Below are 20,969 nucleotides of genomic sequence, written 5' to 3'. Positions count from 1 at the left end.
CATTGGGGATGGTGATAATATTAATAATAGTAATATCTATTTAAGATTGATGCGTGGATTAAACAAAATAATTCACATAAAGGATTTAGTGTAATGTTTGGCTTATGTGAAGTGAAGGCTGAATAAATGTTAGCAATTACTATTATAGCTAAGATCTCTTATTCTCAAGCTTTTTTTCCACTACGCCATCCTGGCATTTCTCAAGGCCTCAAATATTATTTTAAGAAAAAAGTGTACCCAGAAACTAAATACTTTGATTTCATCTGGGCGTAGAGTTTTCATTGCTTTTCAGCAGTTGAAGTGATTTAAGCTCCTAAATGCTTTCAAAGCCCATAAACTTGGAGAAATCCTAACAAATGCCCATTAAGTTGTCTGCATCTTACTCACACTGATGTGTTCCACCACCAGTGATGGGTAAAGAGAGGGTCTTTTAAGAGTGTCTAGCGACATTGTAACTATAGTCATCAGTAAAGTATTATACACTTTAAAAATATATTTATATATGGATATAATATGTTTAACATTCAGCTGAAATTTTTTTTTTTTTTTTTTTGGCCATGCAGTGTGGCTCTTAGTTCCCTGACCAGGGATCGAACCCGGGTCCTGGTAGTGAAAGTGCCGAGTCCTTAACCACCGTACCACCAGGGAATTCCCATCAGCTGAAATTTTTTGAATCAAATTTAAAACATGAAAAATTTAGAAAACGTCTTGCAGAAAATGGTATTTTATTTTCAAATAATTTAAAATGTCTCCAGTCTAATTTGGGTCTTTCAGCTTTATATATTTGGATATTTTTACACCTTATAGACAACAGAGCCAAATAACTTCAAAAACCAGAAATGAAGTGTTGTCAAAGTATAAATCCACTCTAAATGATAGTAACCTTGTTTTGATGATGCTGCAACTGAGAATGACAGTAATCTAAGGGCTTCCTGAAAAAGTATTTTCCAGATAGGAAAATACTTAGGAAGTATTTTCCATGGTGTCCAGATAGGACATCCCTAAAGATTGTCATTCGGTTTGGGATAGCAGTCAGTTATTTTATTATTATTATTATTATTTTTTTAACCTTAAGCTGTTCAGAAAATAAGACCTTGAAACTGCCAAAGTGCTTTTACAATTGTTTCTTGTATTTTAACATTTGAACAACACATTCAACAAAGTTATTTTTGTGATGCTGTCAAATGACTTCTGTGGACTACAGATCTATAGGAAGACAGAGGGAAGAGATGTGAAGGCACGCCTTCATAGAGAAGTAGGGTTTGGGTTAGTAGAGAGAACAGAAAAGGATTCTGGGTGGGGGAAACATTAGGCTTGAAGGTTAGTTAGTGTGAACCTTTTGTGTGTGTCTATAAAGAGATAAACTTGTCAGTAGTAGAGGATTTCTTTTTTTTTTAATTTTTATTTATTCAGAAAAGGAAAGGTTTTAGAGAAAAAAATTTTTATTAACTCTTGAGAAATACATGGTAATAGAGTGTTTCTATAAATTCCATGTATTTGTATTTTTAAATAAATTTGTATTTTTATTAACTGATACATCTACATAATTTTGACAAATAGTTGTCATTGTGTGTATGCTTGAAATATTTTACACCTCACATTGCAGCGTTTGGTACATTTAGTGGATTCCTTGCCTTGACTCTAGTCCGACGTCTGAGTCTTACTGAGGACCGCTGTGATGATTTGAGCAAGGCAATAACACTGAAAGTCTAATTCTTGCATGATTAGAAAGGGTGAGAGACAAGAGGTATTACTACTTGAGAGGCTCTTGACCTACTCTGTGTGCAAGGGTACCTGGACCAGGTGTTTTATTTTCTTTTGTTGTTTGCCCTGGCTGATCTTTTTACTCGCAAATCATAGAAGTTCCCCATTTTGATTTAAGAGAACTCCTAGGACCACGTTTTCCAATATATAGGTCATACCTTTGTGAGCGGTGTGAAATGAATTTGATGGGTAATCATGAGCCATTTAAAAAAATGGAAGAGAAAATAGCAGAGTTCTTTGCATGTAGTAGGGGGTAAGTATTCTTTGAATTTTAATTTTCAATTATATAGATTTTGTGTGTATCAGATCATGATATAAAATACACTGCTTATTGTGGAAAGCAGCCAAAAATGTTTGGGAAACACTGTCTTGAAGTTGGTTTTACAGCTCTTAGGAGGCAGTATTGTTCAAAATTGGATAATAAATCCCTCTCAGATGCCTGTTCTAGGTTCTGCCTTGCTAATGTGGTTCAACAAATATCCTTTGAGCATCTGCTATGAGCTAGGTACTGGCTTAGAGGAAGAAGAAGAAAGCTCTGATTACTGATAACTGGGAACTAAGACTAAAATTGGCATTTGGACATCAACCAAGGTATTAATATGATGTGTTGATGTCAGTCTCAACCCAGATATTACATATCAGGATTCTTTTGCTTGTAATCAGTAGAAAACACAATCGAAAGCTTTGCTAAAAGGAGGTTTATTGGTTCATATAACCAGAAAGTTGAGAGATTAAGTGGGATTCACTAGCTTCAGTCTGGGACCAGTGGCTCAGTGATATCATCAGGATCAGATTTCTTTCATATCTTGTTTTGCTTACCTGATATTAGCTTTACCTTAAAGTTGATTCCTCTTGAAGGTCCAGGTAAGCTAAATGCTTCCTTGATAATTTTGAGAATCTTTTTCTAAGTATTAGCAATACAAATCTAGATATTAACTCTGATTAGATTGCCTCAGATCAAAAGCTTATCCCTGAACCAATCACTGTTGTCAGAGGGTAAGAATAACCTAATTGGCTCAGACTGATTCATGTTCAACACCTAAAAAAAGGGAGTAGAAATGAGGCTAAGTCAGTTTTCCCATAGACGTGGATTTCTGTGATGGGTCACTCATGATTTTTCTCTACTTGTGCTCAACCATCTTGGTATAGGAATGAAGAAAGTGAGCTTGAAACACTGATTTTGGGTTAGATTAGCTATAAGGAAAGAGTGAGGATTCTAATCAGAGGTGCTGCTGCGTACACCATGGAGTCCAGGCTGGGCATAGAAGGAAGAGAAGTGAGGAGCCCAACAGAGGGAGAAAATGGAGGTGTTAAGCTCATGAAAGAATAAAGATGATCAAGGAATGGCAAGTTGGAATTTAAAATATCCAAGATAGAGCAGTCTCAGGTGGTGTAAGAACTTAGTGTACCACTGGAAGTGGGTGGCTAAAGTTGAATAGAAATGAAAGTATAAGAACTTTGAGGCTGGGTGAATCATCTAAATAGATATATCTTTTAGGATTATGAAAAGTTTGCCTGAAGCTTGGCTTAGTCTTCACTGAATAGGGGAAGTGCCTGAAAGTGGTTGATGATAGTGAGGCTGTGTGGGTTGAATGGTAGCAGAGATGCAGGGCATAAATATCAGAGAATGAGCTTTTATACAAGATAGGTAGTGCTCTTTCTTCTGCTGCCTGCAAACATGCTTTCTCTCTGTGTGTTTTTTTAATGGTTAATTCTTTATATTTTATAAAAAAGTTATTTTAACTGTTTAAATTTATACTTGATGATACTACCATTTTTGATTATTAATACATAATTTAAAAAATTTTAAGCTCTTGAAATAAAATTTACTTCCAAAAATGTTACAATAGATTCTTGTAACCATAAAAAACTTGTTAGAGGGAATTCCCTGGTGGTCCAGTGGTTAAAAATCTGCCTTCCAGTGCAAGGGACGTGGGTTCAATCCCTGGTCAGGGAACTAAGATCCCACGTGCTGTGGGGCAACTAAGCCCGTGTGCTGCAACTACTGAGCCCGGGCACCCTGGAGCGGGCGCAGTGCAACTACTGAGCCCATGTGCTCTGGAGCCCGCACGCTACAACTAGAGAGAAGCCCACTTGCTGCAACTAGAGAAGCTCGCGTGCCACACAAGATCCCACGTGCTGCAACAAAGAGCCTGTGTGCCACAACTAAGACCCCATGCAGCCAAATAAATTTAAAAAAAAAAAGAACTCTAAAATCCTTGTTAGAGTTCCAGTAAACTGTGTCCTCAGGGGAGATGGGTCTTTTGCTTCCTCCTACCTATTAGAATGGTAGGATTCTGTAGGTCTAGAACTAGTGGACTAGATGACCAGTAAGAGTGATTCCTAAAATCTTGTAGATATAAAGATTTTGCTTTTCAAAAGATATTGATATGAAAGTTATAAGAAATAGAGAGCTACTACAGGGGCATTAAGGTTAAGTTTTGATTTTTCAGGGTAGATATATGCATATTAGAAGTTAGAGGAGGGTTGCTTGTTAGTGGGAAGAATTGGAGATATTCAGTGAATGGAGATGAGATAATTCTGAGAGCAAGATCTGCAAGGAAGTGTGTTGGCATTTGATGCAAAGATAAGGGGAAAGAGGGAAGTGGAGATAATTTCATGAACAGATCTTGAGGTAGAGATTGGGAAGCTCTCTAAAGTATGGAGACAGCCTCATTGGTTGAGAATAGGGGGAAGTAGAATTAAAGGCTTGAAGACTTGAAATAGCCCTTTTGGAGGGTACTGTAAAAGGATTATAGTTTGCCAGTGATAACCTTAATTGACGATAGAAAAGCAGGAAGCATATGAACTTGTAAGCCAGGAGAGCACAATGATCTTTCTCTAGCTGTACCTTTGGCCTGGGAGGAGGTTGGAAAACAGATAGTGGGATAATTGAGAATGGGAATTAGTATGATGGAAGATTTGGAGGTTAATGAATGTATAAAGCACTGTTGTGGGTGGCTCTAAATGCTAAATAACTTGTGTCTAATGCAGCCAGAAGGAGGATGCACATTATAAATGTGTATGTTACACATTCAGATGTTGAATCATTAAAGCAAGGTTTATAACCTTTCTTTTTTTTTTGGCTGCACCTTGGACTTGCGGGATCTTAGTTCCCTGACCAGGGATCGAACCTGGGCCCCCAGCAATGGAAGTGTGGAGTCCTAACCACTGGACAGCCAGGGAATTCCCAAGTTTATAACTTTTATCTCTGTTCAGAACTAAATGAATTACGTGCTAGCCTCTAGATTTATTAGAACTATACTAAAAAAGAATTGTGGAATCATAATAGGGAACACTCCCTATTTCCAAGTTTGTGTGAAAGAATGGAGAGCTTCAAAATTGACTCACTTAGTTTTATTGCATTATTAGCTGTTTTCTTGTGTTTACATTATGCTGAGTACAATGCTTGAAAAAGTTTTCCTTTCAGAGAATGAAAAAAACAGGTATCGAGTTAAACTTGGAGGTTAATTTTGTTCAACAAATGTCTATATATTTCATCATCCAACTGTAAGGCAACAAGTAGCAATCAGAGAGATGTGTACTCAAGGAAGGCTTAGGGTGGTGTTCTGTAGTCCAGTTAAGTCCACACCTTTCTCTCCTCGGACTCCTTACTTAGGACTTGTGAATTAATGATGGGAAGAAAAATATTGTAGTTAAATTTTAGAGTTGCCATGCAAAATGTCTTGTTTAATTTTTAATTTAAGAGGACTGTTACCTACTGAAGTCTTTATTTAAAATTTTTTTTTATTGGAGTATTATTGCCTTACAATGTTGTGTTAGTTTCTGCTGTACAATGAAGTGAATCAGCTATATGTATACATATATCCCCTCCCTCTTGGACCCCCCCACTTCCCACCCATCTAGGTCATCACAGAGCACCTCGCTGAGCTCCCTGTGCTTTATAGCAGGTTCCCACTAGCTATCTATTTTACAGATGGTAGTGTATTTATGTCAGACCTAATCTCCCAGTTCATCCCACCCTCCCCTTCCCTGCCTGTGTCCACACGTCTGTTCTCTATGTCTGCATTTCTATTCCCATCCTGCAAATAGGTTCATCTGTACCGTTTTTCTAGATTCCACATATATGCGTTAATATACGATATTTGTTTTTCTCTTTCTGACTTACTTCACTCTGTATGACAGACTCTAGGTCCATCCACATCTCTACAAAGACCCAATTTCATTTCTTTTTATGGCTGAGTAATATTCCATTATATATATGTACCACATCTTCTTTATCCATTCATCTGTTGATGGACATTTAGGTTGTTTCCATGTCCTGGCTATTGTAAATAGTGCTGCAGTGAACATTGGGGTGCATGTAACTTCTTGAATTATGGTTTTCTCAGGGTATATGCCCAGTAATGGGATTGCTGGGTCATATGGTAGTTCTATTTTTAGTTTTTTAAGGAACCTCCGTACTGTTTTCCATAGTGGCTGTATCAATTTACATTCCCACTAACAGTGTAGGAGGGTTCCCTTTTCTCCACACCTCTCCAGCATTTACTGTTTGTACATTTTTTGATGATAGCCATTCTGACTGGTGTGAGGCGATAACCTCATTGTAGTTTTGATTTGCATTTCTCTAATAATTAGTGATGTTGAGCACCTTTTCATGTTGCCTCTTGGCCATCTGTATGTCTTTGGTGAAATGTCTATTTAGGTCTTCTGCCCATTTTTGGATTGGGTTGTTTGTTTTTTTGATATTGAGCTGCATGAGCTGTTTGTATATTTTGGGATTAATCCTTTGTTGATTCATTTGCAAATATTTTCTCCTATTCTGAGGGTTGTCTTTTCATCTTGCTTATGGTTTCCTTTGCTGTGCAAACGCTTTTAACTTTAATTAGGTCCCACTTGCTTATTTTTGCTTTTATTTTCACTACTCTAGGAGGTGGGTCATAGAAGATCTTGCTGTGATTTATGTCGAAGAGTGGTTTTCCTCTAAGAGTTTTATAATGTACAGTCCTACATTTAGGTCTTTCATCCATTTTGAGTTTACTGTTGTGTATGGTGTTAGGTAGTGTTCTAATTTCATTCTTTTACATGTAGTTGTCCAGTTTTCCCCGCACCACTTATTGAAGAGGCTGCCTTTTCTCCAGTTTATATTGTTGCCTCCTTTATCAAAGATAAGGTGATCATATGTGCGTGGATTTATCTCTGGGCTTTCTATCCTGTTCCATTGATCTACATTTCTGTTTTTTTGTGCCAGTACCATACTTTCTTGATTACTGAAGCTTTGTAGTAGAGTCTGAAGTTGAGGAGCCTGATTCTTCCAGCTCCATTTTTCTTTCTCAAGATTGCGTTGGCTATTTGGGGTCTTTTGTGTTTCCATACAAATTGTAAAATTTTTTGTTCTAATTCAGTGAAAAATGCCTTTGATAGGGATTGCATTGAACCTATAGCCTGCTTTGGGTAGTATATTCATTTTCAAAGTATTGATTCTAACAATCCAGGAGCATGGTATATCTCTCCATCTGTTTGTGTCATCTTTGATTTTTTTCATCAGTGTTTTATAGTTTTCTGAGTACAGGTCTTTTGCTTCCTTAGGTAGGTTTATTCCTAGGTATTTTATTGTTTTTGTTGCAGTGGTGAATGGGATTGTTTCCTTAATTTCTCATTCTGATCTTTCGTTGTTAGTGTATAGGAGTGCCAGAGATTTCTGTGTGTTAATTTTGTATCCTGCAACCTTACCAAATTAATTGATTAGTTCTAGTAGTTTTCTGGTGGCATCTTTAGGATTTTCTATGTATAGTACCATGTCATCTGCAAACAGTGATGGTTTTACTTCTTCTTTTCCAACTTGTATTCCTTTTATTTCTTTTTCCTCCTCTGATTGTTCTAGCTAGGACTTCCAATACTATGTTGAGTAGTAGTGGTGAGAGTGGACATCCTTGTCTTGTTCCTGATCTTAGAGGAAATACTTTCAGTTTTTCACCATTGAGAATGATGTTTGCTGTGGGTTTGTTGTATATGGCCTTTATTATGTTGAGGTAGGTTCCCTGTATGCCCACTTTCTGGAGAGTTTTTATCATAAATGGGTGTTGAATTTTGTCAGAAGTTTTTCCTGCATCTATTGAGATGATCATATGGTTTTTATTCTTTAATTTGTTAATATGGTGTATCACATTGATTTGCATATATTGAAGAATCCTTGCATCCCTGGGATAAATCCCACTTAATCATGGTGTATGATCTTTTTAATGTGTTGTTGGATTCTGTTTGCTAGTATTTTGTTGAGCATTTTTGCGTCTATTTTCATCAGTGATATTGGCCTGTACTTTTCTTTTTTTGTGATATCTTTGCCTGCTTTTGGTACCAGGGTGATGGTGGCCTTGTTGAATGAGTTTGGGAATGTTCCTTCCTCTGCAATTTTTTGGAAGAGTTTGAGAAGGATAGGTGTTAGCTCTTCTCTAAATGTTTGATAGAATTCGCCTGTGGAGTCATGTGGTCCTGGACTTTTGTTTGTTGGAAGATTTGTAATTACGGTTTCAATTTCATTACTTGTGATAGGTCTGTTTATATTTTCTAATTCTTCCTGGTTCAGTCTTGGAAAGTTGTACCTTTCCAAGAATTTGTCCATTTCTTCCAGGTTGTCCATTTTATTGGCATAGAGTTGCTTGTAGTAGTCTCTTATGATCCTTTGTATTTCTGCGGTGTCAATTGTAATTTCTCCTTTTTCATTTCTAATTTTTTTAATTTTTATTTTTTAAAATATTATTTATTGGGCTTCCCTGGTGGCGCAGCGGTAGAGAGTCGGCCTGGCGATGCAGGGGACACGGGTTCGTGCCCTGGTCCGGGAAGATCCCACATGCCGCAGAGCAGCTGGGCCCGTGAGCCATGGCCGCTGAGCCGGCGTGTCCGGAGCCTGTGCTCCGCGACGGGAGAGGCTACAGCGGTGAGAGGCCAGCGTACCAAAAAAAAAAAAAAAAAAAAATTTATTTATTTATTTATTTATGTCAGGTCTTAGTTGTGGCGTACAGGATCTTTGTTGCAGCATGCAGGATCTTTTGTTGCAGCCTGCAGGCTCTTTGTTGTGGCGCGTGGGCTTCTCTAGGTGCGGCACATGGGCTTCTCTCTTTTCGCAGCACGTGGGGTCTCTAGTTGTGGTGTGCGGACTCAGTAGTTGCAGCACGTGGGCTTAGTTGCCCCTCAGCATGTGGGATCTTAGTTCCTTGACCAGGGATCGAACCCTGCATTGGAAGGCAGATTCTTAACAACTGCACCACCAGGGAAGTCCCTCATTTCAATTTTATTGATTTGAGTCCCCTCTCTTTTTTCTTGGTAAGTCTGGCTAAAGGTTTATCAATTTTGTTCACCTTCTCAAAGAACTAACTTAGTTTTATTCATCATTGCTAATGTTTTCTTCATTTCTATTTCATTTATTTCTGCTCTGATCTTTATGATTTCTTTCCTTCTACTAACTTTGGGTTTTCTTTGTTCTTCTTTTTCTAGTTGCTTTAGGTGTGAGGTTAGATTGTTTGAGATTTTTCTTGTTTCTTGAGGTGAGATTGAATTGCTATAAACTTCCCTCTTAGAACTGCTTTTGCTGCATCCCATAGGTTTGGGTTGTTATGTTTTTGTTGTCATTCGTTTCTGTGTGTTTTTTAATTTCCTCTTTGCTTTCTTCAGTGATCTCTTGGTTATTTAGCAGCGCACTGTTTAGCCTCCATGTATTTGTGTTTTTTACAGTTTTTTCCCTGTAATTGATTTCTAATCTCATAGCGTTGTAGTCAGAAAAGATGTTTGATATGATTTCAATTTTCTTCAATTTTCCGAGGCTTGATTTGTGACCCAAGATGTGATCTATCCTGGAGAATGTTCCATGTGCACTTGAGAAGAAAGTGTTTTCAACTGCCTTCAGGTGGAATATCCTATAAATATCAATTAAATCTATCTGGTCTGTTGTGTCATTTAAAGCTTGTGTTTCCTTATTTATTTTCTGTCTGGATGATCTGTCCATTGGTGTAAGTGAGGTGTTAAAGTCCCCCACTATTATTGTGTTACTGTCGATTCCCCCTTTTATGGCTGTTAGCATTTGCCTTGTGTATTGAGGTGCTCCTATGTTGGGTGCATAAATATTTATAATTGTTATATCTTCTTCTTGGATTGATCCCTTGATCCTTATGCAGTGTCCTTTCTTATCCCTTGTAACAGTCTTTATTTTAAAATCTATTTTATCTGATATGAGTAATGCTACTCCAGCTTTCTTTTGATTTCAGTTTGCATGGAATATCTTTTTCCATTCCCTCACTTTCAGTCTGTATGTTTCCCTAGGTCTGAAGTGGGTCTCTTGTAGACAGCATATATATGGGCCTTGTTTTTGTATCCATTCAGCTAGTCTGTGTCTTTTGGTTGGAGCATTTAATCCATTTACATTCAAGGTAGTTACCAATATGTATGTTCCTGTTACAATTTTGTAACTGTTTTGGGTTTGTTTCTGTGGGTCTTTTTCTTTCCTTGTGTTTCCGCCTAGAGACGTTCCTTTAGCATTTGTTGTAGAGATGGTTTGGTGGTGCTGAATTCTCTTAACGTTTACTTGTCTGTGAAGCTTTTGATTTCTCCGTTAAATCTGAATGAGATCCTTGCTGGGTACAGTAATCTTAGTTGTAGGTTTTCCCCTTTCAACATTTTAAATATATCCTGCCTCTTCCTTCTGGCCTGCAGAGTTTCTGCTGAAAAATCTGCTGATAACCTTATGGGGATTCCCTTGTATGTTATTTGTTGGTTTTCCCTTGCTGCTTTTAATATTTTTTCTTTGAATTTAATTTTTGTCAATTTGATTAATATGTGTCTTGGTGTGTTTCTCCTAGGGTTTATCCTGTATGGGACTCTCTGCGTTTCCTGGACTTGGGTGGCTATTTCCTTTCCCATGTTAGGGAAGTTTTCAACTATGATCTCTTCAAATATTTTCTCATACCCTTTCTCTTTTTCTTCATCTTCTGGGACCCCAGTAATGCCAGTGTTTGTGCGTTTAATGTTGTCCCAGAGGTCTCTGAGACTGTCCTCAATTCTTTTCATTCTTTTTTCTTTATTCTGTTCTTCAGCAATTATTTCCACCAGTCTATCTTCCAGGTCACTTATCTGTTCTTCTGCCTCAGTTATTCTGGTATTGATTCTTTCTAGTGTATTTTTCATTTAGTAACTGTGTTGTTCATCACTGCTTATTTATTGTTTAGTTCTTCTAGGTCTTTGTTAAACATTTCTTGTATTTTCTCGGTCCGTGCCTCCATTCTATTTCCGAGATTTTGGATCATCTTTACTATCATTACTCTGAATTCTTTTTCAGGTAGGTTTCATGTTTCCTCTTCATTTATTTGGTCTTGTAGGTTTTTGCCTTGTTCCTTCGTTTGTAGCATATTTTTTTGTCATCTCATTATTTTTGATGGTTGGGGCTGTGTTCCTGTCTTACTGGTTGTTTGACCTGAGATTTCCAGCACTGGAGTTTGCAGGCAGCTGGGTAGAGCTGGCTCTTGGTGCGGGGATGAGGACCTCTGCGAGACCTCACTCTGATTAACATTCCTGGGGTCTGAGGTTCTCTGTTAGGCCAGTGGTTTGGACTCGGTGCTCCCACCACAAGAGCTCAGGCCCAACCCCCAGCCTGTGAACCAAGATCCTGCAAGCCACCTGGTGTGTGGCCAAAAAAAAAAAAAAAGAATAAAGGAGCAGAACAATAACAAAGAATAAAAAATAAATAAAGTTAGAAAGATAAGAAATATACTAGATAAAATACAAATAAAAATGAAATAGCAACACAGTAAAACAGAACCATAATAGCAAAAAGAAAAAGAATAAAAGCAGGAAAAGGCCTTGGCTGTGGGGGAGGGGCAGACTTAGGCAGGGGCAGGGCCTAGGCTCAGGACTGGAAAAGCCCTGGGGGGTGGGGGCAGGGGTTAGGCTCAGCACAGCTGGAGGGGGCCTCACAGTGGAGGCTCAGGCCTGGGGCCCCAGCAGGCTTGCTGGGACCCAAGTGGGCAGGGGCAGTACTGGCCAAGTTCCCTCTGATACTCCGAGGTTCCCTCCCTGTCCCCACTGATCCCCTTCCTGTGGGTAGGGGATCACAGTGTGCCCTCTGTGTGCCCCTCCTCAGTGCCCACCTCCCGAGCGTGGGAACCCCTCCCCTCCCCCAGCCACCCCTCGGGGCACTGGTCCCATCTCGCCTCTACTTTTCCTCTCCCCCTCCCTCTCACACCCCCAGGACCCACGCAGATGGAGGGGGCCTCGCAGATGGAGGGGGCCTCGGAGGGTGGAGGATCAGCCCTGGGACCTCAGCAGGCTCCCTGGGGCCTGAGTGGGTGGGGGAAACGCTGGCCACGTTCCCTTCCAATCCTCTGATCCCCTGACGGTCTCTCCCCATCCCCATTGATCCCCTCCCTGTGAGTGGGCCCCTACGGGCGTGGGAACCCTTCCTCTCCCCAAGGCGCCCCTCAGGGGTGCCAGTCCCCCCTGCCTCCACTTCTCCTCCCCCCTCGCTCCCTCCAATGTCCTACGCAGTCGCTCGCAGGTTCCTCCTGTTCCCTTAGGTGTCCAAAGTCCCCCACCATCACCTGGTAGGTGCCCTAGTTGTGAGGAGATGCAAACTCAGTGTTCTCCTACTCCACCATCTTGACTCCGCCCACTTGCATATGATTTTTAAGATAACACTAAGATTACCTTGTTGGAGAATGCAAACATATTCTCCCATTCTTGGAGTCACAGACAGAGCCACCCAAAACATTTGAGGTTCAACTATATCCTGAAGCCCTTGGTGTAAAGAGAAAGTGTAACATTCATCAGTTGCATTAGTGAATCTGTGGGTTCTTTCTCATGACAGTTTGAAGTAATTGCCAGATTACCTCATTTTTCTTAAGAGGCCATTCTGCCTATGCTGTTATCTCCCAATATAGATTTATAAAATTGAAAGTCAGTGATAGCATTTAGAGCAATGCCCTTTTTTCCCCTTTGGCTTATCAACAAATCAGTGCTACAAATTCTGGTGTTCTGTTTTTCTGTGCTTCTAAAATGCATATATCCCTGCAAAGAACTATGGCCAGTTAATAAACATCAAATATGGTAGTATTTAAAATTTAATGTTACAGTGTTTTGGGCAAAAGTGTGAACAGTTTCTTGGGAGGAAAACCTTTCAGGAAATTATTTACTGGCTTGGAATACTGTCTTCCTCTATATTTATCTTAATTATAATTTTTTTTTTTTTTCAGAGAAAGCCTGTGCAGAAGCTGGGTCAGCAAGAATGTCGCTTCTTATATTGGTGTCCATTTTCTTATCTGCAGCTTTTGTTATGTTTTTGGTATATAAAAATTTTCCTCAGCTTAGTGAGTAAGTATACTGAAAGAAGTGGAAAATGTCTAGACATTTATAGAGATGAACGTGCATTGAAAGTTCAACTAATTTAAGGAACAGAACTGGCATAATAATTGTATGTCAGCTCTCATGGCTTGTAGCAAGTTCATATTGACACTGTAATTTAAATACTTCTTTCCAAATATGTCTCTTGATTTTCTATGCAAGGTTCTCCTAGTGCTGCTCCTCTAATTAAGGCATCTTTCTAATGGCTATGTTGAAAAACATAGCCACATTAATAAATGTATTGCATATTATTTTTTAATGTTAGTAGTGACCAAGTAAATTTATATTGCAGTCCATAATAGATATTGACCTGCAGTTTGAGAAATACTGATGCTCTTTTTCTCTGCTTTATCCCTTTTTCCATCCCTGTTTTCTCCCTTCCTACTTTTCCGTGTCACCATTTTTTGTCTGCCTCTATTCATCCATTTACTTCCGCACCACATCTCTATCTCCTAGCTCTTTTTCTCTTCCCTGTTTTATAGAAATGACATGGTTTGAATAGGTACTTTTCACTGTCAAATGCACTTTGTAGAAAAACTTGTCTATCTAGTATACAGCCACAATTCCATAACAAAAACCTTGGGAGTGAAACGTATTTCAGAATTTAGAACTTTTCTATTTTGGAAAGATAACATGGAATAAATACTGTATATTATGTAGTATCTCCAGCAGGATCTGGGGTAGCACCCCATAATCAAATACATTAATATTTTTACAGTGAAACCTGTATTATAGAAGACTATGAAAAACTGTATATAAGTGTGGGTCAATTTTTGCTGACAGATTACAAAGAACTTTTGGTTTTCAGAGCTTTTTGAATTTTAGGGAAAAGATTATAGACCTGAAACATACTTTATGAGGATTAAATATCCCTGGGTTATTCAACCACAATAACAACACCCTTGGGTAATCATAGATTACATCAGAGACTACTAAAATGTAGTTAGACTTTCAACCAGGGCCAGCTTGGTGTGGTGATGGATAACTGTGAAATGTGATTTCAGGGTATAAGGAAGTTCCTGTTTCCTCTAAATTTCTTTCATTAACACTTTCTTATGCTTGAAATTTTATAGTTAAACTTATCTTTATTTTAATACTTTGATTTCTTACGTGAATGTAAATGCCTTTGGGAGGATAGCATGTTATATTGTTATGTTAATATTAGTATCATTGAATTTTAGATCTTTTCTCTTTTTAATCAAAGGAGTAGGAAATAAAGAGCTGACTGAAAGAGGGAAAGAATATAGAGTGTAGATTAAGGTTGTTTTGGATCCCAATCTGCTCTAAGAAATATAACACTTTCGTATAATAATATGCTGTTATAAATCTTTTATATTCTGCCTATTTCTTTCGGTGTGTGTATGTGTGTGAGATGCATGCAAACGCCTATAAAGAGCTTTTTTAAGCTTTTAAATTTATAAATGAGAAAACCCATTTTAGTTTACCTGCTATTTTTATAGGACTTAAACAACATTCTATCATTGATTTGCAAGGTTAGTTAAATTTCATCATGTAAACAAATGGGTACAATAAATGGGTACAATATACATTAAACACAAAGATGATTATTTGGGGCTTTTATAAACAGAACATTCAGTTCCAAACAAGGCACCAAATATAAAGTAAAATTAATAGAAAGTGACAAGTGTTTTAAGTTTTTTTTTGTTTGTTTTAAGTTTTTATCTGAACTTTCAGCTGGGATATTCAAGAAAAGATGTGAACTATAAATTCATTGAAGTTTTTACTTAATTTCAGTTATAATTGATTATTGACTTCAGTTTATCATGAGGATTACCCAAAATGATGTCCAGTATGTTTTAAATATGCTAACATCAGTGGTTCATTTCTTAATTCAAAATTTACTCCAGTGTTTGAGCAAATGCTTTTTTAACCTTTAGTTTGGGTCATCCTGAATTTTCAGATGGATTACATATCTCATGAAATTATATTAAAACATTAAAAAACAAATAATTTATAGACTTTGAACTTAAATTTTGTGAATTTATGCTTAGCATATTACAGATCAAGGCATCAAATCATTTTGGATAGAACTTCATGTTTTGAACTTGACTTTGATATGAATTATCTTGGCAAATTTCTATTTAAAATTTTTTTTCACTTTATTTCTTTAGAGAAGAAAGAATGAATATGAAGGTTCCCAGAGATATGGATGATGCCAAGGCTCTAGGAAAAGTTTTATCCAAATATAAGGACACCTTTTATGTTCAAGTACTTGTAGCTTATTTTGCTACATATATTTTGTATCCTTTTAACTGAAAAATGTTTTCTAGTTTTGTTTAAGAAAAAGGTTTTAAAAGATCTGCTGCTCAGTTATACGTAACTATTTTTCCTTTTAAAAATTTTTAATGCAGTATAACCTTAAATAAAATATTGAAAAATGAGAATGAAAAAATTCTCACTTTAATCCTTTCTCTTCAAGTCAGTTGTCATTTCTGAATATTTATTACCAGTTTTTCTATTTTCTGCTTATTTCAATTATAAACTTTTTTCTTTCCTTTGTATTATTCAAGATAATCATTTTATTTAGGATTATTTTATTAGTTAATTGATTGTCTTAATTTAAATAATAATTTTGAATTAATAATCACCATACCATAAATTTTAAAAAATTCCCTTAGGTTTGAAGATATAATTTGTATTTAATTTTTGCTTTTCTAGATGTTGTGTTATGAATCATTTGCTCATGATTTTTTTCTTTCATTTGATGGTTTTCTTGGTAAAAAATCCTATGAGAGTAACTAGTCATGTAAAGGATATGAATTTTTCTTTTTACAGTTCTTAGTATGTATTTCTTTGTTTTATATAGAAATATATGTTGTATTTTAACTAGGCAGGAAAATTGCTTTATTCTTTCTACATATTTTCAAACTGCCTATGCAACTGGTGATTAGCCTTCCAATTTGTGGATGTTAATTTCTAATTTTTGTATCTTTTATTCTAATCCAACGTATTTTCCAAATCTTCTTGGTTAATGAAAGACATTAACTCTTTTTTTTTTTTAAACATCTTTATTGGAGTATAATTGCTTTACAATGTTGTGTTAGTTTCTGCTGTATAACAAAGTGAATCAGCTATATGTATACAGATATCCCCATATCCTCCCTCTTGTGTCTCCTTCTCACCCTCCCTATCCCACCCCTCTAGGTGGTCACAAAGCATGGAGCTGATCTCCCTGTGCTATGCAGCTGCTTCCCACTAGCTATCTGTTTTACATTTGGTAGTGTATATATGTCAATGCCACTCTCTCACTTCGTCCCAGCTTAACCTTCCCCTTCCCTGTGTCCTCAAGTCCATTCTCTACGTCTGCATCTTTTTAATTTATTTAATTAATTAATTTATTTATGGCTGTGTTGGGTCTTCATTGCTATGCACAGGCTTTTTCTAGTTATGGCGAGTGGGGGCTGCTTTTCCTTGTGGTGTGCAGGTTTCTTATTGCAGTGGCTTCTCTTGTGGAGCACGGGCTCTAGGTATGCGGGCTTCAGTAGTTGTGGCATGTGGGCTCAGTAGTTGTAGCTCGCGGGCTGTAGAGCGCAGGCTCAGTAGTTGTGGTGCACGGGCTTAGTTGCCCCACAGCATGTGGGATCTTCCCAGACCAGGGCTTAAACCAGTGTCGCCTGCATTGGCAGGCGGATTCTTAACCACTGCACCACCAGGGAAGTCTCTGCATCTGCATCTTTATTTCTGTCCTGCCCCTAGGTTCATCAGAACATTTTTTTTTTTTAAGATTCCATATATATATATGTGTTCGCATACGGTATTTGTTTTTCTCTTTCTGACTTACTTCACTCTGTATGATAAACTCTAGGTCCATCCACCTCACTACAAATAACTCAATTTCATTTCTTTTTATGGCTGAGTAATATTCCATTGTATATATGTGCCACATCTTCTTTATCCATTCATCTGTCGATGAACTCTTAGGTTGCTTCCATGTCCTGACTATTGTAAATAGTGCTGCAGTGAACATTGTGGTACATGACTCTTCTTGAATTATGGTTTTCTCAGGGTATATGCCCAGTAGTGGGATTGCTGGGTCGTATGGTAGTTCTATTTTTAGTTTTTTAAGGAACCTCTCTTCTGTTCTCCATAGTGGTTGTATCAATTTACATTCCCACCAACAGTGCAAGAGGGTTCCCTTTTCTCTACACCCTCTCCAGCATTTATTGTTTGTAGATTTTTTGATGATGGCCATTCTAACTGGTGTGAGGTTATACCTCATTGTAGTTTTGATTTGCCTCTCTCTAATAATTAGTGATGTTGAACATCCTTTCATGTGTTTGTTGGCAATCTGTATATCTTCTTTGGAGAAATGTTGACATTAACTCTTGATGTTGTAAAGGTAATCATTTTCCTTTTCCAAATCAGCTTTCTAAAAGGCATATTAATTATTTTGTTAATTCTCTCAAAATATTTCTGTTCTTGCTTCCTCTCTTATTTCCTGAATTTCTTTTGGTTTGTTGGACTTTTCAGCTAAAATTTTTTTCTCATAAAATTCAATAGCATTTTATTTTCTTGGATTTTTATTGGATTAGATATTATGTATTTAACATATAGATATTCCTGTATTTACCTCCTTATGCAGATGTTTTGAGTGTATACTTAAAACACATTGGACCAGTTATTCCTGGCATAAACAACTTAGTGACAAGTACGGTTATAATAGCTTTTGCTGCTAATACAAACATTACTGCTTTACCCAACTGGTGAAGATAACATTTATATTTAGGTAGTGTGCTATGTGTGGGCACTTTGTCATTATCCTCCCTATTTATTAGAAAAATTCAAATTTGGGGGTAATTTGAAGAATGATTATTATGCACCTGTCTTTCCACAGTTCTTTGGAACAGTTATTTGTAAAGTAATTTAATTATATACTGACTGTTCTAAGAAATTCCCACCTGCTGCCTTTTCCTACTTCCCATTTCATCACTTATCTGTAAAAACCAAAGTGTTAGGCTTGTAGGTTATTTTGCATTTATAAACTTTAACCATGAAAAATATTTTCCCCAGGGCTTCCCTGGTGGCGCAGTGGTTGGGAGTCCGCCTGCCGATGCAGGGGACAAGGGTTCGTGCCCCGGTCCGGGAGGATCCCACATGCCGCAGAGCGGCTGGGCCCGTGAGCCATGGCCGCTGAGCCTGTGCATCCGGAGCCTGTGCTCCGCAGTGGGAGGGGTCGCAGCAGTGAGAGGCCTGTGTACCATAAAAAAAAAAAATTTTCCCCAAATAAGAAACATTTGGTTCAGCCCTTTCATTTGTCTTTTGTAAGGTTTTTGTGAACATTTTGTGAATGAGGCATATAGTTTCTATTTACTTTGGAAAGTCATCTTTTTCTGCCCCATTTTGCCCCCTAGCTTTGGAAGGATTCATAGCTGAGGGATAAAGGGGATACCCATCCACAGGGCCAGAGAGCCAGTTAGCATAAGTGAATCTAGACCATCTATGGCAGAATAAATGTTGTAGCCTAGTTGCCTTAATATCCATATGTAAATTAGTAGAAAAAAAGAAAGTCACTTGTAGAAAGTGAATTAAAAGTATAGGAATAGGGACTTCCCTGGTGGTGCAGGGGTTAAGACTCCACGCTCCCAGTGCAGGAGGCCCGGGATTGATTCCTGGTCGGGGGACTGGCTCCCACATGCATGCAACAACTAAGACCCAGCACAACCAAATAAATTAATTAAATAAATATTTTTTTTAAAAAAGGATAGGAATAGGTTTATTATTATAAAATACATTTGGTTTAAATTTTTCAATTTTAAATGAATCATTGGTTAATATTGTCAATTCAGCAGGTTTTATTGCATATGGTTACTATTTGCTTAATAATTAAGGTATTGTAGTGATTCTGCATTGTTTTAGATTTTTAAAAAATGAATTTATTATTTATTTTTGGCTGCATTGGGTCTTTGTTGCTTTGCACGTCATTCTCTAGTTGCGGCAAGCGGGGGCTACTCTTCATTGCTGTGGCTTCTCTTGTTGTGGAGCTTGGGCTCTAGGCATGTGGGCTTCAGTAATTGTGGCACGTGGGCTCAGTAGTTGTGGCTTGTGGGCTCTAGAGTGCAGGCTCAGTAGTTGTGGCGCACCGGCTTAGTTGCTCCATGGCATGTGGGATCTTCCCGGACTAGGGATCGAACCTGTGTCACCTGCATTGGCAGGTGGATTCTTAACCACTGCACTACCAGGGAAGCCCCTGTTTTAGATTTTTTATAGGATAATTTGTTAAATCTATATATTTTCTTATAATTTTCTGTTTATTTTACACTCTGGAATCTTAAGCTCTGAGTGTTAAAAAGGTACTTTTTAAACTCAGTGAACAAAAGAGAAGACTTATCTTTGGGCGTATAGTAAGTACAGCGCTCATTAATAGAAGTATAATGTGAGCTACATGCAGCTTAAAAATTTTCTAGTTAGCGCATTAAGGAAAGTAAGAATAAATTAATTTTAATTAATTTTAATATATTTTACTTGAACTGAAATGTCAAAGATAGCATTTCAAGATGAAACCACATAAAAATTATTACTATTTCACATTCTTTTTTTTGTACCAACTCTTTAAAATGTGTATATTTCACACTCATAGCACATCTCAGTTCAGACCTGGCACATTTTAGTGTCTCTTCCCCACAGCCACATGTAGCTAGTAGCCATTGTATTCAGCAGTGCAGTACTAGTACTTTCACTGGTAATACCTATTTCAAACTCTTGTATGTTAATTACTTTTTACATTATAATTACTTATTTTAACTTTAGCTTTCATCCATTTAACCAGAAAGTACTAATTATATGCTAAGTACAATCTAGTGTTTTAAGCATTCAAACCCAAAACAACTGTTTCCATCTGGAATAATGGGAATTATGGGTAGAGATACGGTATAGTCATTCTAGACAAAGCAAGTCTAGATCAGAGCTTATAAGCACAGGGCATGGTTAGGAAGTGATCAGTAGTCCAGTTTTGTTGGTGTATAGGATGTGAGAAGGGGAGGATTTGAGAAATAAGTTTAGGAAGGTAGGCTAGACATTGCACTCAGATTGTAGAGAAGTTTGAGTACAGGCTAAGGAATATAGAATATTGATTTGGTATTGGATAGTCGTTGAGGACTTTTGAGCTGTGGATGACAAAAGAAAGGATATTTTTAAAAACGAATAAAAATGTTTACCTATGGAGAGAGATGAAACAGGGATGGAAGTGAAACTTCTCTAAGTGTATTTTATTGTATAGATTTGACTTTAGAACCAAGTAAATATTTCACGTAATTATAAAACCAATTAAATCAAATTGAAAAAAGAAACAGAAATGTTAAAAATCTAAAGTAACCTCACACCCGTTAGTAGGATGGCTACTAATCAAAAAGAAAAAAAAAACCAGAAAGTAACAAGTGTTGGTGAGGATATGAAGAAATTGAAATCCCTGTGCACTGTTGATGGGAGCATAAAATGGTTTGGCTGCTGTGAAAAACAATATGGCATTTCCTCAAAAAACTAAAAATAAGATTCAGCAGTCCCATTTCTGGGTGTATACCTGAAAGAATTGCAAGCAGGGTCTCAAGAGATACTTGCACACCCATGTTTATAGCAGCATTATTCACAGTAGCCAAAAGGCGGAAACAACTCAAGTGTCCTTTAATGGATGAATGAAACTAAGTGTGGTATATACATACAATGGAATATTATTCAGCCTTAAAAAGGAAGGAAATTTTGAAACATATTACAACATGGATGAACTTTAAGGACATTATGCTAAGCAAACTAAGCCTATCACAAAGATATGCTATATGATTCCACTTACATGAAGTACCTAGAGTAGCCCAATTCATAGAGACTGAGAGTAAAAGGATGGTTGT

At 37.4% G+C, this 20,969-nt stretch overlaps 1 protein-coding gene across 2 annotated transcripts in view; it reads left to right on the top strand.

Moving 5' to 3' along the window:
- The window catches only part of TMEM41B (transmembrane protein 41B), a 30,754-nt gene that overhangs the window by 853 nt on the left and 8,932 nt on the right, over positions 1 to 20,969 (top strand). Inside the window, exons 2-4 of one of the 2 annotated variants that reach the window (XM_073808602.1) lie at positions 9,545 to 9,628; positions 12,963 to 13,080; positions 15,243 to 15,371. In XM_073808602.1, the coding sequence (XP_073664703.1) occupies positions 9,545 to 9,628; positions 12,963 to 13,080; positions 15,243 to 15,371 (331 nt within the window). The remainder of the gene's footprint in view (positions 1 to 9,544; positions 9,629 to 12,962; positions 13,081 to 15,242; positions 15,372 to 20,969) is intronic. The other variant, XM_019948311.3, reaches the window with a different exon arrangement.

Source organism: Tursiops truncatus, chromosome 8 (genome assembly GCF_011762595.2).
Source record: "Tursiops truncatus isolate mTurTru1 chromosome 8, mTurTru1.mat.Y, whole genome shotgun sequence".
NCBI lineage: Eukaryota > Metazoa > Chordata > Mammalia > Artiodactyla > Delphinidae > Tursiops > Tursiops truncatus.
This window is presented reverse-complemented; position numbering and strand designations above follow the sequence as displayed.